This window comes from Solenopsis invicta, chromosome 9 (assembly GCF_016802725.1).
Source record: "Solenopsis invicta isolate M01_SB chromosome 9, UNIL_Sinv_3.0, whole genome shotgun sequence".
Taxonomy (NCBI): domain Eukaryota; kingdom Metazoa; phylum Arthropoda; class Insecta; order Hymenoptera; family Formicidae; genus Solenopsis; species Solenopsis invicta.
In genome coordinates, this window is record NC_052672.1 from 8120267 (window position 1) to 8138202 (window position 17936).

At 29.4% G+C, this 17936-nt stretch overlaps 1 protein-coding gene across 1 annotated transcript in view; it reads left to right on the forward strand.

The window, feature by feature from the left end:
* The first annotated feature begins 5286 nt into the window (after positions 1-5286).
* Positions 5287-17936, forward strand: part of LOC113005587 — a 33584-nt gene continuing 20934 nt past the window's right edge. Inside the window, exons 1-9 of the mRNA XM_039453259.1 lie at positions 5287-5839; positions 8168-8326; positions 8433-8719; positions 11125-11338; positions 11451-11798; positions 11952-12092; positions 12241-12393; positions 12483-12647; positions 12757-12881. Of these exons, the coding sequence (XP_039309193.1) occupies positions 5647-5839; positions 8168-8326; positions 8433-8719; positions 11125-11338; positions 11451-11798; positions 11952-12092; positions 12241-12393; positions 12483-12647; positions 12757-12881 (1785 nt within the window). The 5' untranslated portion in view covers positions 5287-5646. The remainder of the gene's footprint in view (positions 5840-8167; positions 8327-8432; positions 8720-11124; positions 11339-11450; positions 11799-11951; positions 12093-12240; positions 12394-12482; positions 12648-12756; positions 12882-17936) is intronic.

Sequence of the window (17936 nt, forward strand, 5' to 3'; positions counted from 1 at the left end):
ATCTTGTTCAAGCCAATGATAGCTGCAATCCTGGTTATGGGAGATAATTAAATAGAGTTAAATAGATAAAAAAAGATTTAAAAAAATAAAAATAATTATTTTTATAACAATACAATTTCCTCGTTACATGGTTAAGATTGTATATGTGTCATATTTTAAAACTTTATTTTAAAAATTTAAGAATAAAAGTGGGTTTTGATATTGCCATCTTTAAAATGATAAATAATGAATAAAATTTAAGCAAATAATTATAATCTGCTGTATTGATTGTGAAAAACTTGACAAAAAGTTGTTAATAATGCGTTAAAAATGTAATAACAGTCGTTGTTGATGCATTTTCATTAGTACTGCGTTATATTTAGGTATGTATATTACGCCTCAAAACATTACCAAAAATATAAAAAGTTCATAATGTTTGTAATGTAATGTAATATTAGAATACATGTGTAAAATTTGAGAATAATTCTCTTATTGTTTAAAAATTATTCAGTCCTTTATTTACTTTTGACCCTTATGTAAAATCGCGTTTTGCAGTATTTAATACAAATTTGATGTGGAAATATTATTACAAATTAAATCCAAATTTTTATATACTAATAAGACTGTAATACATAAGTATTTCTGCAAACATTTATTTAGATCTATTTACTTGTTTAAAAATTATTTAAACCTACATAAAAATATGATCATTTTTATTACAAATATTGTTCTAATCAACCTTAATTATTTCTTATCTTCTTTGCAGTTGGTTTAAGAACCAAAATTCCGGCACTTGCGACCAATTTTTTTATCGCTGATTAAGAAAAAAGATAATAAACTTAAAAAACTTTTAATTTTTAAATTTCGATAACTCATATTGCATGTCCAAAATAATCTTACATGTTTTAATAAGAAAACAAACGTATTAATACATTATTATAGCTAAAGTCTAGGTATTTAAATTTTTTATTCCACGAATTTTCCAGAATAATTAAGACACAATCGCGCCAAATGATGCGTAGGGAAGAGAATCCGCGTCTCTTTACGCGAGTCAGTGACTTCTGAGCAGCTGATAATTAGCTGACTTTACTTGCTTTTCAAAACATGACTCTTTCACTCAGTATGAAAGTCCCGTTATAATTATAGATTACTCTTTCACATATAAAGCAAACGTATATCAGAATCTTCGCTCATAAGTTAAATTTTATTGCTAGCTGCAGAAAGAAATTGGTTCAGTGCATGACTTTGTCATTGGATCATTTGAAAATTGTTACGACAGAGGATCCCCATAAAGATACGCGAAACAAAAAAAAAACAATGAGCAGTTTTTGATCATTGCTATTCGCATACTATTTTAGAAGAAATATAAAAACGTAATTAGAAATGTTACAAGGTTATTGTGTTGGGTGTTCAATATTTATTGGCAAAACGAATACGGAGGAAAGCTCCTCATAATTCTGATACACGCATTCAAGATGCAGCGCATTAGAACGCATGCTGCACGCTCGCCACTATGATGCCTTCTTCCCTCTTGCACAACCTCGCGCGATAGTCTCTTCCGATCTCAATCTCGATACGATTGATACGATCGATACATCGAGGTCACGCGAGTAACTTAAAGAGATTATACTATATTTTAAGGATCGCATCTTACAAAAAGATAATTCATTCAATGACAGACATTACTTTTTACCTTCAAATATCTTTTTATGATCGAATGAGAAATTATGTAGAAGAATACAGTATAAATTCTAAGAAGACCGGAAATCGTAATACAAATTAAAATAATGAATATGGCATTACTGGTCGAAAACAGTTCTGAATGCTCAATCCTTTCTATGTAAATTTATAAAAATTTACGAAATTCTCCTAAACTGCCCGTGTAATATTGCTAAATTTAAAACACAGCACCAAAGATATAGACACCAAAAATAGTCCTATATTTATGAAGTTTTTTCTCCGAATATATTAAAAGTAGCAGAAGGGTTTGTACTAATGTTTTACACATAATTTTGTTAATAAAATGTAATCATTAAAAAATGTGAAAAAAATTAAGGATATATCGCCTTTGGCATTAGGCATATTACAGCTGCTGTAACTGTTCGCGGTACCAGCTGTAGAATCAATGATTCGAGAAACTATATTTTATTTTAAAAGTATTGATATAAAATAAGTTACATAATACTAACAAGGAAATACAATACGAAGTATTCTTCTCCAATTTTAACAAGTTATAATTTTTCAAAAATTACCCTGCATTTTTTATGTAACTTTGTTCATATATTTGCCAAAATTACATAGTTTCAACCAATTATTACTACTATTTTACTTTTTAATCGTTTAGTAGAAGATAGAAACTAAGGAAAATTCGATTGAAAATCATCTTACGGTGTATCCTTTAATAGAAGCATAAAACGCAAAAGAACCCCACAATATAAAAGAAATAAAAAATTACAATATGGAGTAAGGGTTGGTACTTTTCTATGTAGAATAATTAGAGGATTATTGTGTAAAAAAATCATGTGTTTTAAAAAAACGATGATGACTTTTATCTACAGGGTGTTTAATAATTAATGATTAATCTCTTGCATGTAAGTAGAATGGACCGAACTGAGTCGAAAAGTCCTGTACCATTTTCCAAAATTCGCAATAGTTAACGAGTTATAAATTAATAAAAATAGCCGAATTAATCCCGCCCATCGCCAATAAAAGCGCGCGCTCGACGTTGCTGAGCGCGCGGGGTGTGATGTTTACTAGCGGCGATGGCCTTTACAAGAACGGCGTGTAATGCTGGGCCCCCGCTTTGAGTCGTAAATGTCCTCCGTCATTCTTATCGAAACGAAGATCATCGCCGCTAGGAAACATCACCCCCTCGCGATAACGTCGAGCGCGCACTTGGATTGGCGGGATTAATTCGGCTACTTTTATTAATTTATAACTCATTAATTATTGCAAATTTTGGAAAATGGTAGAGGACTTTTCGACTCAGTTTAGTCCATTTTACTTACATGGAAGAGGTTAATAATTAATTATTAAACACCCTGTATATCCCTAAAAATTAATTTTTTAAAAGAATAATTTTACCACTATTTGATTTGGGACTATACAAATTGGAAAACGGCGAAGCAATTAAAAAAATTAAACCATGGACTTTAGCTTCTAGATTATTTATTCTTGAACTTCAGGCCGTTTCGAGAAAACTGTTTGCGATTTGCGTCAATGTAAAAGTTATACACACTGAAGAAGACTCCGTAGAGTCGAAACGTTTTGTGACAAGTTATTAATAAATACAATTTATTTCTTTATATGAACACCTAGAATTTTTTGCTCGTCTTACTAGCCTCACTCATTAATGTGAATTTATCACTATTTGTTAGAGACTCTTAAGGACTTTCGTCTGAAACATTTTTCTATATTTTTCAAATTTTTCAAAATATTATCTGTAGCAATTAAATTGGCAATTAAAATGTAACACCCTATATAATAAAGTAATAAAATATCAAGAATATTTTCTATTTCTATTAATGACAGCCTTGACATTGATAGCGGTACAAATCATTTTTATATACAAAGTTTTAATAATAGTAGTTTGTTTCAAAATGTGATTTTCGTTTCTACTGTCAATGCAAATTTTTCGTGAACCATACTTTGAGAATCCTTAACATAGAATTACTTTTTCTTCACATGTCTGACACATTTAAATGTAACATCTCCCAAACAACACGAAATCTATAATCTGTAATACGTCCTTAAGACTACTTTTAAAAATGTATTTGAATAAAGACTTCTTTTAGATGACTAAAGATGTCTTATTACTCGACTTCAGGTTATCTGACAAGGAAAGTTACAGATGTGTCCCCCTTCGATTTTGATAAGCTTTGAATATGTTGTATTCTAAGTCAAAATAAGGGACACGTATTTTTTTATACGTGCCCATTAGGGGATGTAACATCCCTTTGAAGAAAATCGATTTTCTTCTTTCGAAGCATATATCGTTGAAATTATAAGAGAAAAAATGTTCTGATTAAAAGTTAAATGGCTTGAGAAGTACCTTATAAAAATAATGAAAAAAATTTTTTGTTAATTTTTTATACTTTTTTCCACCACTTACTTGTTTTTTTCAAAATTTTTATTTCTCTTTATAAGTAAAATAAAGCTTATTTTATTACAAATTCAACGATGTATGGATAAAGTTCTGTCCCGACATTTTCCCAAAATAATTAAAATCGTCTCTATAGGCTGGTTTGCGCACCCGATCGTGCGCTACGGAAGTATTCCTCTCCGATTTTGACGAGCCTTTAATACGTTGTAGTACAGATCAAAATAAGGGATATATGTTTTTTTTTTATACGTGCACAATCTCAATTTTAGGAGGTGTAACATCCTTTTGAAGAAAATCAGTTTTCTTCATTTAAGGCATATAGCGTCAAAACTTTAAGAGATAGAAAAAATATTCTAATTGAAAGATTTTGCTTATTAAAAAAAAAATAATAAAAATTTTGAAAAAAGATAAGTGTTGGGAAAAAACAAAAAAATTTTTTTTAATGTTTTTATCATTATTATAAAATATTTGTCAAGACATTTAACTTTTAATCAGAACATTTTTTTCTATTTCCTATAGTTTCGACAATATACGCTTCAAAAGAAAAAAACCGATTTTCTTCAAAGGGACATATCACCCCCTAAAAGTGAGATTGGGTACGTATAAAAAAAAAAATACATATCCCTTATTTTGATCTGTACTACAACATATTAAACGCTCGTCAAAATCGAAGGACACTTCCATAGTACACGGACGAGTGCGCGTAGCATGCGTTATGGAGTGGTTTTTAATTATTTTTGGAAAATGGAAATGTCGCAACATAACTTTATCACATATCATTGAATTCGTAATAAAATAAGCTTTATTTTACTTATAAAAAAAATAAAATTAAAAAAAATAGGAAGGTGGTAGGGGAAAGTATTTAAAAAATTAAAACAAATTTTTTTATTACTGTTATAAAGTACTTTTACAGCCATTCAACTTTCATTGAGAACATTTTTCTTTATCTATTATAGTTTCGACAATACACGTTTCGAAAAAAAAAACCAATTTTCTTCAAAGGCGTTTCACCCCCTAAAACGGGCACGTATAAAAAAATACGTGTCCCTTATTTTGACCTAGAATACATATTTAAAACTCATCAAAATCAGAGGGGGACATCTCTATCACTTTTCTTTGAGTGAGATAACCTCAAGTGGGGTCATAAGACTTCATGTTATCTGAGTCTGTTATCGCGAACTTCCTTTTCATCGGTTTTAGTCTAACATTACTGTTACGGAATCTTGGTAGTATGAAAACGGACACAGTGCAAAACGTTTCTACACAAATTTAATGCTGTATTACTTCATTATTAAGCCGTGCAGTGTAAAATGCTGTCTTCGCATACATGAGTGTGATTCGTATATACGTGTTTATGTCTTCGCATACATATGTAAACGTCTTATTAAACAAAACTGTTTCATTAGATTCAAATTGGCAATTAACTTTTTTAAATTAAAAAGTAATTAACTGAAAGTAATCTAAACTAATTAATTATATACAATAATTACATATGGTCTGTCATGTTGATCCATCTATTTTTATTTTAATAATCATTAATCTTACAAATATTTTAAACGTTGACAATGAAAAAAATAGAGATAGACGTATTAATATTTCTTATCTTTGTGAGTCAAGTATTACTTATTTTCGGAAAAGTAGCTTTAATGCACAATTTATTATTCAAAAGTAATAAGAAATACATATGTGTCTCTGAAAATGATGGCAGTGCTCTTGTATGGAATTCTGATCGGCTTTATAATTCTGTCTTCGGAAAGGGTAACATACTTACTTTTATTTTATTGGATAACTTTGCTCATAATCAATTTAATATAATTTCTAAAATATTTTTTAAAAAATATATATTGCTTTGCTCATTGGGTTAAAAAAACATTTCGGTAAATATACAGATGAGGAGAGGCAGCCCCGATGACCTTGACCCTGGCATATGTTGTCAAGGTTATGACCCTGAGTAATGTCCAACAAGTTTTAGCCACCGCTTGCCCTTCGTTAAAAAGTTATAATCATAAAAAGTTTGTAAAAAATAAAAGTAATAACTACATATGCCCACACCCACGCACGCACGCACGCACGCACCCACGCACGCACGCACGCACGCACGCACGCACGCACGCACGCACGCACACACACATACACACACATGCATATAAAATAATAAACGCACATAATCTAATAACACTTTTCTTATTTTTGGAAACATAGTTTAAGAACGTAGTTTAAGAACGAACATAGAAGATCTGTGATAATTTTAGATTTTTTTAAAATTCAGACTAAAGTTTCATACAGATTTCATAATAATTTCGGGGATACTGCCCCATGATTACAATAAGTATACCCATTAGTTAAGAATTAAAGCATCGACCGATTTTTGTCTACAAAAGATGCTTTTTCGCCTACTGTATATCGCTTGCTTTGCGTCTAGTAACAACACAGACAAAGATATTGGGCGCTTGATGTTCTGAAAGTTGTTGAGATTTTTCACGCATCAAAAATTAAAAAAAAAAAAAATTTTTTTTCTCAAAAAAAAACAAAATGCATTACAAAATTTTTTTTTAAATGGAAGATAATTATAAGTATTCAAAAACAATTTTTTTTCAGATTTTTTTATTCCTTCCATTTGATCTTTCAATTGTTTAAAAAATTGTTACAAAGTTTATTATTAAATGGATTGAGAAAAGAACGATATTTCTTAGAGCACTATCGGCGTGCAATATTTAAAAAACTTTTTGAGAGATTATTGATCCGCTTTACGTAGAATAGCTCTTATAAGTATATCAAACATTTTTTTTTTTTTACATGTATATTAAAATTGTCATCAAAGTTAACGCTCAGTTTTTATACTGCGTCAGAGTAACGAAGGCTTTTACTTTTTATTTATCGCACATTTTGTTTTGTTACAAAATATCTTTAGTACCACTTTTTCGATTTTCGTATTGGAAAATTCTTTTCTTTTCAGTTTTTAACAATTGATTCTAAAAAATTAATCAAATTTGTTGCATTACAACTTAAATTCTAAGCAGTAGAAAAAAATGCTAGATCAAAAATATCCGAGTGTGAGTAAATACAACTTTTGAAATGCGGTCATTAAAACGTGGGCATTGAGTGATAATATGTAGGATAAAGTCGCCCATTAAGGGATAGGTTCCTAATATAAAATAGTGAGGTTTCTGCTACATGAATAAACGCATATGGTTGGTACAATCGTAAACATATAACTCTTGTAATGAAATAAATTTAGTAGAAAATTTATTATCAGATCATGCATGCAGTTGTTGAAAAAAATTTTTTTGCAATTGGACGTTAAGATGAGTCTTTAAACATTGTTTATTATAAAATATACAAATACGTAGTAATAAATTCTGCATGCAGTGATAGAAGAAAGTCATATTAATAGAAAAATACTATGATTTGCTTAATTATGATTTGCTTAATTATGAATATTAGATCTGATAATAGGGATACCGTAAATCGTGAAACTCATAATGAAACACTTAAAAATCCTTATTTATTATTGCATATTCTGACTTCCCCAAATGCAATAATAAAGTTTTCATTGAAAACTTTCGAATTATGACGCTTGAAAGTTGTGGCTTTCAGCATTAGTACTGGATTTTTAAAATATTTTAAATAGAATAGATTTTGGAGAAAAATGTTACGTACAAAAGTTTTTGAGTATCAAAAGAGCTACTTTATTGGTCAACTAGATTTCTTGAGTCTGGAGTCAAAATTTGAACTTATTAAGATCCAAGTCGATAAAACCCATCTCGTGTAAAAAAACCTTTGTGTCTCATATCAAAAACCCTTTTTTGAATTAAAAAAATCAGAAATTTTGATAAAAAATTTTATATACAATAAAAAATAACTATTACCGCTTGCTAACTTTTGACGATAAAACTTAAATATATTTACTATAATTTGGATATAAAAATAGGAGGTAATGGTATAAATTAAAGAAATTATAAGCAATTAAAAAATATTATCTTATAATAGGCAACTTTACCTTACTAAATAAACTTAATCATAAATTATTTGATATTATATTACATTTATAATTAGCAATTTTTTTATTATCATTCAATATTTCAGAAATCAATACTGATGAGTTTAATGGATTTAAAAAGAATGAGATAATGTGTGAGATGAATGCAAATGAAGGATGCTTGGAGTCATGGTTTAAACAAGACTGGAAACTTACAAATTCCTTATTAACACCTATGGGTCCAGTATTTGATCAACGATGGGAAGGTAAAAGCCTCGCAGGCAGAATATTCAGATATATGTAGAATTTATTTAATGTTGTAAACAAAATATACTTTTACGGTAACTACAAAAAAACATTATAAATTTTTAGAATTTGAACAGTATGAAAGTTATAACGAAGATGAATTCTTAGAAGTTCTTAGAACTAACTTTAGTAACGAAGTAAAGCTTTCTTTTTCGATTCGTGGGTCTTACGACGTTAATGATATATTAATTTGCAACGGCGAAGACATTTACAGAGATTCTTGCTACTGGATCATATTAAATATTGAAGACTATACACAATCTGAAATTCGAAAATGTGTAACAGAAGTACCCGGATTCAATAAATCTAATCCTGAGATAGATTCAAAATGTTATAAACCAAAATCAGTCAAGGTAAATAAATTACATAATATTTTTGATGCTTAAAACTATCTAATTCTCAATTTAGTACTGTAAAAATGTTTTTTGAAGCATTTATTAAAATTAAAAATACATCAATTTAAAAACTTTCTGTCATATTTAATCATTATTCTAACAAGGGAACATCATAGTGTTACGTTGCAATTTTAATAAACATTGGATATGTAAAAATATAAATAAAAATAAGATATACGTTTTTTTTTTATAAATACTGAGTCGCTCATTAAAGTTCTACAGACTCTCATTAAAGTTCAGCAGACTTCATTGATTGGCTGTTGCTCGACGCTTACCGCTTGCTGCGTGCAGTGTGCACTAGGCATAAGGTGATATTGGATTCCGTACGCCAATTTACATATAAAATTCCCGAAGAATTTCTTTTATATTAAAGTTTCTCATTCTCATAGACTCATTCTAAAAGCACAGCATTCTGTTGTGTGTTCTTTGTTGTAATTTCCAAGGTGCCAACTGCTTATTTTGTACGTCTCAAATTTCTATGCGTAGCAAATATTGACTAACATAACTACACCCAGAGAAAAGTTTTTTCCAGTCAAAAAATATTTGTTTGACTCAAAGATATTCGTGCATTGCTATACGGTTAAAGAAAAATTTCTTTGGTCTAAAGAAATTTTTTGATTGCTCTTTTTATTAAAATTGAAGAAACAGTTTTGTTGTGCAACGCAATTTTTTTTAAACAAAAGAAATATATTTTTAAAACCAGAACAACTAAATTATTTTTTACATTTCTGTCAACAGTTTCTTTGAATTAAATATTAATTATTTGTTTGAATTAAACAAATAATTTATTTACTTTTATAAAGGCTAATAACGTCATTTCATGAAATCAAATAAATTTTTATTTTCCGCAAAGGTATTTTCATTTCAACTTAAAAAAATCATGTTAAAGAAACGATTTTGTCGATTTAAACATAACTTTCCTTTGGGTGTAATTTTTCTTCGTTTTTCATATGAAATTGTAGCCACCATCCTTCATTATTGTCTATATTTTTATTCTGTAAGAGAATTTTTCAATCCGTGTCTTCAATAATAAAATTTGTCAATTCACGTATATAGATGACACCAGAATCGCCTTAAGTTGACAGATAAAAAAGGATTACAAAGATTTGGATATTTCAGTTTGGAACAAACACAGATTTCGAACTGCCTCGGAAAAGCTTATATTAAATTCCTATCATCAAAGTTGGACGTCTAAAAATTAGATGTTTAAAGTTTAGACATCTAAAATTTAAACTTCTTTAAAATTTTTTTATTAAAGAAAGAATTGAGGTTTTAACAATAATAATAAATTTTAAGGCGACACAATTCTTATCATACCAGTTCGTTAGCCATAGAATATATTCTACCAATCACTTTAAAAGTAGAAATTTATAGGGTATATAGAACGAACATAATTAAAAATTTACCGAAGAGAAAAAATGATAAGATAACAGCAGGGTCGTGAAATACTAAAACTAGTAACTAATACTAATAGTATACTGATAACTAATGTCAAAATAAACACTCTAGATTATAAAAATCACAAATTAATGATCCTTTGTATATTATATACACTAATAAGTGCCAAACGGTTTAAAAACTATATTTTATTTGAAAAAGTTTTCTTTAATAATTGCTTTGCTGCTAATACACATTATGCAATGTTCATTAGGAGAATACAAAATGCAAGAACAGTTTTACGTTTGTAATTCAAATGGCTCATGATTATGTCACAACTTCTCTCTCTCTTTCTAAATGACAACTTTATGTAACAAAATTAGACACACATTATGCAGCACACATCAAATTCAATTACAGTATATTTAAGAATCATATTCAAGCTTTTGAGTTAGTTAAAATTAATGTTTAATATCTTTTTGAAAATTATGGGTACAAAAAGTACACTTATAAAAATTACTACTACCTGCAAAATTGAAATTCAGTTTTTATAGAAACACTGATGTACAGTAACCATCGAACAATGTGTAACTGTGAGAAAGTAATTTTAACAGAAGCTTTTATAATTTAACACAAATTATACAAGATATTAAGCTATTGCACTACCTCTCACGTACCTCACAAACCCTTTTGTCTACTATTTAAAAAAATATGTTTTTTTATTTACGTTTGACGATACTCGCTACAGTTTCAATGATATTCGGTTAGAAAGAAAAAAATCTATTTCTTCAAAGGAATATTTCATTATCTTATGTGCGACTAAGCACTTACAAAAAAATTTGTGTCTCTTGTTTTTATTTATAATCGAAAAGGAACACTTGGTTATGTTCTCTTGAACAGAAACTTTAAAAATCAAAATTCGCAATAATTATTGCGAAATATTTATGCCCCCCCCCGCACCTAAAATTATTGTATAATTAATACAGAACTCAACGTTTGCATATAACTTGACGTTTAAATATAAATGGCTAACGTTTGTTATTACATGGAACTTTAACATGGAAAAAGTAATTCTTTATGACACTGATAAGATCATTTTGAGAAATAAAGACAAAAAAAGCCAATTACACTCAGACAATAATTATTATGTGTTCATTAGAAATAATGTTTTGAACGGGGTACAATTGCGACTTCATATATGTAAGTACAAACAATTTGATAAAAAGTTTCTGTTAATCAAAAGATAAATTTATATTAAATACTAAAAGCGTAAGAAAAAAATAATTTTATTCAAAAATATTTGTGTGTCTAGATAACTTTTTGCATACGACTGTTGAGAATGCAACTTTAACGAGTCCAGTTTTTCAAGTTTATGATAAAGTGATATGTGTACAACTATTAGTTGGCCTTTGCTTTGAATGCGATGCACAAATAATGTTGCGTGATTCCACGAACAATGCAGTATTAGCAATGGAAATAGTAAAAGGCTCAACAAAAAAACCGGACCATAACTTACCTATGTGGCAATCGGTCACTATCAAGAATAATTCGATTAACTATATTAATTACAGGGTGATCATTCAATTAATTCCTAAACTCAGTAATCGTAACTTCAATCCGCTATGGGCAATAGCAAATGTTCGCCAGTGTCCTCTAAATGGTACGAATCTTGTATGTCTTATTATGTTTAAAATCTCCTTAAGAAGTTATAAATCAAGTACTTTAGACATGCATCCAATAATTGTAACAGTTTTCCAGTAAATTAATTTTTTTATATGTTTAATCATAATACACGTGTATTGATTATTTTTAGAAACCTTGAGGAAAAATGTTATAACTTTTAAAAATTATGACGAATTTGTCGAGGAGCAAAACGTGATGTGTCAAAAATTATTTTATAATGAACATGCTGTCGTGAGTTCTACATCATACATGAAATCAGATATAAATCTTGGTAACTACTAGTATATATAATTGTTACTACATAATCAATATTACATAATCAATATTTATAATACCTCATATTTATTCAAAAAGTTAATTGAATAATTAGAAAAATAGAAATAAAAAAATTATTTTGAAATAGAAAATAATTTTCCCAGATGCGTCATACTGTCCTCCAGGAAAAATTGGACCAAAGTGCTTAGTTTCCTGTGAATCTGATCTGTATAACTTCGATTGCAGAGGAACTCAAATTTGTTATGAAGATGGTTGCACGTGTGATGCAGGTTTTTCAGGAACATATTGTTCGGACTGTAATTCATAATACCAATTACATAATACCAATTACATATCGTACTTATTTACAAAATGTTTACCTGTAATTAATAAATTAAAATTTTAGCTTGTGATTCAAATACATACGATTATAACTGCAGAAAAACATGTGGCTCATGTCTCTATAACGAAACGTTATATAATAATCGGTGTGATACAAGAACTGGAATATGCAGTAACGGATGTAATAATACTAATACAGAATTTTACATTCCACCTTTATGTCAAACAAGTAACGATCTTTTATGTGATGCACATTGCTGATGCTGTTTTTATATTGTACTTTCTAAATATCTATCATTGGTTAAATACAAATAACAAATATGTCGATCATTTCATAGGTATCGAGAAGCCAAATGCACCTACACTCATCTCAATAAACGAAACAACTATTTGGGCCAATGTTTCTGTAACATGGAAAGGCGAATACGAAGAAATATCGATTCTTTACTGTTTTGTCATTCAAGTAACTCATACACACACACACACACACACACACACACACACACACACACATTTAAAATATTATCTTTATAATATTATTTAAAGTTATAATAAGAATTATTAAGTTATGATTTATTTAAAGTTAAAATTAGTTAGATAAAGGAAAGACAGATCAAAAATCGAAATTGATTAAAATAAAAAATAATTTGGGAATTTAGGACTGATAAAAATGTCAAATAAAACATTGTCAAGCCTGTGACAGTCACAGCGATTCTTTATATTCGTATTCATAAAGTTGCGTTCAGCAAAAAAAGCAACTTTGCTACTATTATAAAATTCATTAATATGATTGGTTTTTGCTCTAAGTTTTTACCGGCTCTAAATGTATAAACTAATCATGTTAAAAAATTTTACAGCAATCACAAAGCTGCTTTTACTGCTTATTGCAACCATAGTCTTTCCTTGAGAAACAAGGATTTTTTGTCTCTGTTCAGGCCTGAATTGTGCCGGTGAGTTATTGAGAAAAGCTCGATAGGCTTTAAATAAGGCTGCATGGGCCGGCATAAGCTTAAGAACATTCACAGATCAGTCATTGCAGGTCGACGAAAAGCAAAATGGGAATCGGATATGTTCGGCCACAAACTTGATAAAATTCCATATTTTTTAGAAAAAGTTTGGGTCAGTTCTAGAAACTGATATTTTCCGATAAAAACTAATCTTCTTTTTATGAAAAACGATAGAGTAGAAAATCGATATTTTTTAAATATTTTTTATTTATGTTAATTTTTTTACTTTTCAGTTTTACTGCATTACTAAGAATACAGTACTGGAAATTTATTTTTAAAAGTAATGACATTTTTTTATTCATTGGTTTAATTAAATTAAATTTTAATAATACATATTATTGAGCCGATCTGATACAAACATCAGGCCAAAGATATCTCCCTGTCTCTGTCTGTTGCGTCTTGTGTACGGTAAAACATAATACGCGAAATAAAGACAAGAACAAAAATACTTATTTCTCAAGGAAGAACTACATATATATACGAATATTAGTTCTGTACAATAATGTTTACTCTCTTCAATTCTCTCTTCTCTTCAAAAGAGAATTTTTTAACTTTTGTAAAGTTGGCCACTTTTTTCAAAATTTGAAAAAAAATAAATACAGTTACGGTTACCCCTTGAAAAGTTCTAGAGTTTTCGATCGATTAAAAAGAATTCCGTTGATTAATGCAATAAAAACACCATTTGGAAAAACGGGATCGAGGGAGGGGAGCAACTTCACAATTTTGCAACTTCAGAGGGCTATAACTTCTTCGTTGTCAACTTTAGCACATTAGTTCATTAAAGATAATCAATGGAACTTTTTGGGTGGCTATCAGAATGGCCTAAAGAAATTGCAAAAATTCCCAAAAAAATTTTTCGAAGAATTTTTATTCTCTATTTTTTGAAAATTTGGTGTGCTGCCATGAATTCTGGTAGCCCCTCGAAGAGTTCTAACGATTATCCTTAATAACTGAAGCGCTAAAGTCGAAAACAATAGTTCTAGCGCTGTGAATATTCGAAGAAAGAAATTTTCAAAGTCCATATTGGAAAATTTTTTTGCGGATATCATCAATATCTTCCGAGTTTTGGTAGTTTCTCAAAAGAGTTCTATCGATTATCTTTATTAATAAAGTGTCTTTATTAATAAAGCTCCAGTTGAAAACAAAAAATTATTTTTAATTTGCATAATTATTTAGTTGCCACCCCACCCCTCTCCCGGTTTCGTCAAATGGTGTTTTTATCGCTTTAATCGACGGAACTCTTTTTTTTAATCGATAGAGAACTCTAAAACTGTTCGGAGAACAATCGGAACTGTGCTTATTTTTTTCAAATTTTGTAAAAGGGGAGCCTACTTCACAGAAGTAATATTTTAATGTTAACATTACGTATTCCCATTTAATAAATGTGTTTGTGACCGATGAATATGCGGGACACACAGTTCAAATAAGGAGATTATAAAAATTATCATTCAGCACTAAGAACCGCTATGACTGACATAGGTCTTTTAACCTAAAGTTTAAAAAATGATTTATTATTACGTATAATCAAATTAATACGGTACGTTTCAACTTTACTTAATTATCATCCGCTGATGAACCGAAAAGTAGATACATAAACTTCAAAAACCCAAAAACAGTAAAATATCGGAATAAATAAACAAAGTTATATAAGTTGCTAATAACACTAGACATAAATTATATTGGGCAATAAAATTTTATGATTTCTATGTATAATCGTAAATGTGAAAATCATTTCCGACGTATTTTTGCCCACTGAATACGAAGACATCGACTAAACTTCGCTATAACATCAAAATTTTAAGAGAAACGACAATTTTGAGAGTTGTACTTGGTCTCATAATGCCATTTTTCCTAGGCGATAACCAGAAAATAGATGTAAACCTGATTTCTAGACTTTTCTGGACTTCACTGGACAACATAGACTTCATCGGAATTTATTATGTTTTATAATATAAAAAATTTTTCTTAAAAATAGATAATCAAAAATTTTAATTATATTATTTTTTTTTATATTTTACATAATTTTATCTTTGCAAAACGGTGCAATCAAAATTTTTGATGACGTTTTTTAGAGACAGCATTGTATGATCTCTGACAATTGATTTCAATCAAAAATTCATTACAAGAACTAAAAACTTCAAGTAGCCACGATAGAATTCATTGGATTTCATCGGACTTCACCAGACTTCACCTCAACATTATGATGTAATCTTCGAACAACAAAAAATCACGCACGATTTATATAAAAAAAACGTGTTCAGTCAATTTGCTTGAATATTTATATGTGTAGTTTTATATGTTGCATTCCCAATGAAAAATCTCAATTTTTAGATCATTTCTGTCTAGTTTCGGAATTAAAAATATTTGAAGGTCTCTTTCATGACATCGGTTCATATGTATATCTACACTAATTTAAACTTGTATGCTTGCTCATATACAAGATATAAAAAAATGTTTGAGAAGTACCAATACCTTTTAATTAGGGAATTACCGATACTCTTACATTATATCTTTTATTTTCTTGTAGTCGATTTCGAGAACTTTTTAAAACACTATAAATAAATTTATTTTCGTTAAGTACTTTCCGAGTTATGATGCTTAAAAGTTACAGTATACTGTAGCTTATAAGCCTCACAACTCGGAAAGTACTAAAATAAACTTAACTAAAATAAACTTATTTTTAGGGTTTTGGAAAGCTCTTGACACCAGCTATTAAAATCTTGGAATCAAAAATAGGGTATTCCATTTAAAAAAGTTAATATGATTTTGATGTGACCTTGACGACGCCATCCAAGGTCAAACTGATAAAATCCGTAAATAACTTTCATGATCCTATATAACCTCTCTAAATTTTAATTTTCTATCTAAATTCGTTCAGAAGGAAGGAGGATGTACCCGGACTTGTATCGCACCCTGTATGTAAATTGGTACGTATGAATGTCCGAGCGCGCAGACACACGCAAACGCGCGCGCAGGCTCATGCAAACGCGCGCGCAGTAGAAAGGGTTTGGAGTCAATAAATACTACGTGAATGACAAACCATAAGCTCTTTATCTTTGCTGGCACAAACATATGCCCGCGTGTGCACACGCAGTCATTCACGAAAATTTATACGTACAGTATACATATATAAGCAAGCATACAAGCTCAAACTAGTGTAGAAATATGAGCCGACGTCATGAAAAAGACCTTCAAATATTTTTAATTTTGAAACTAAACAGAAATGTTCTAAAAATTTTTTCATTAAAAATGCAAGTACTACAACATATAAAAAATTCAAGCAAATCGACCGAACACGTTTTTTTTATAAATCGTGCATGGTCCTTTGTGTTCAGCAGACAAAAGTATTCTATTCACACTTAAAATATCTATTCACCAAAAATACCTACCTCTATTAAGCTGGACCCCCCACCAGCGAAAATCAAGTTTGCACTAGGTCAAAAATTTAGTGCTATTTATGTGCTAATTTGTTCCTCTAGTCCGGATTTTTTTGCTCAAGCCGTTTAGCAACATTTAAAAAAAATGGGGGGGGGGGCCAGCTTAATTGCAAGCTGGACCCCCCCATAAAAAAAATGTATATACTATATATATAAAATATATATATAGTAGCCCCTAGGCAAAAATAAGCACGCTAGAATTTGTTGCTAATTTGTTGCTCTCATATAAGACCAAAATAAATATAAAATTGTTTCATAAATATCATTATGCGTGGAGCTCGCGCGCCGCGCTCTATCATCCGTCACCTTATCTCGAAATAATTTGCTGCTTGTATAGTATTATATTAAATGATAATAAGAAATCCTACTACTAAAATAAATGCAACTTCGGAATTAGTTGCTAATTATAACTTGTAAAAAATATATTTGTTTATGCGAGGCGCGTGCTTTCCACGCACAAAGTAATTATTTTCAACAAGTTACAGCTAGCAATAAAATCTTAATCTTATACCAAAATGATCGTTAGACATCCTACTACTAAAAAAAATAGATTTTGGATTTAGTTACTAATTATAACTTGTAAAAAATATATTCGTTTATGCGAGGCGCGTGCTTTCCACGCACAAAGTAATTATTTTCAACGAATTGAAGCGAGCAAAAAAATCAAAATTATATACTAAATGATCGTTAGACATCCTACTACTAAAAGAAATAGGTTTTGGATTTAGTTACTAATTATAACTTGTAAAAAATATATTTGTTTGTGCGAGGCGCGTGCTTTCCACGCACAAAGTAATTATTTTCAACAAGTTACAGCTAGCAATAAAATCTTAATCTTATACCAAAATGATCGTTAGACATCCTACTACTAAAAAAATAGATTTTGGATTTTGTTACTAATTATAACTTGTAAAAAATATATTTGTTTATGTGAGGCGCGTGCTTTCCACGCACAAAGTAATTATTTTCAACAAGTTACAGCTAGCAATAAAATCTTAATCTTATACCAAAATGATCGTTAGACATGTTACTACTAAAAAAAATAGATTTTGGATTTAGTTACTAATTATAACT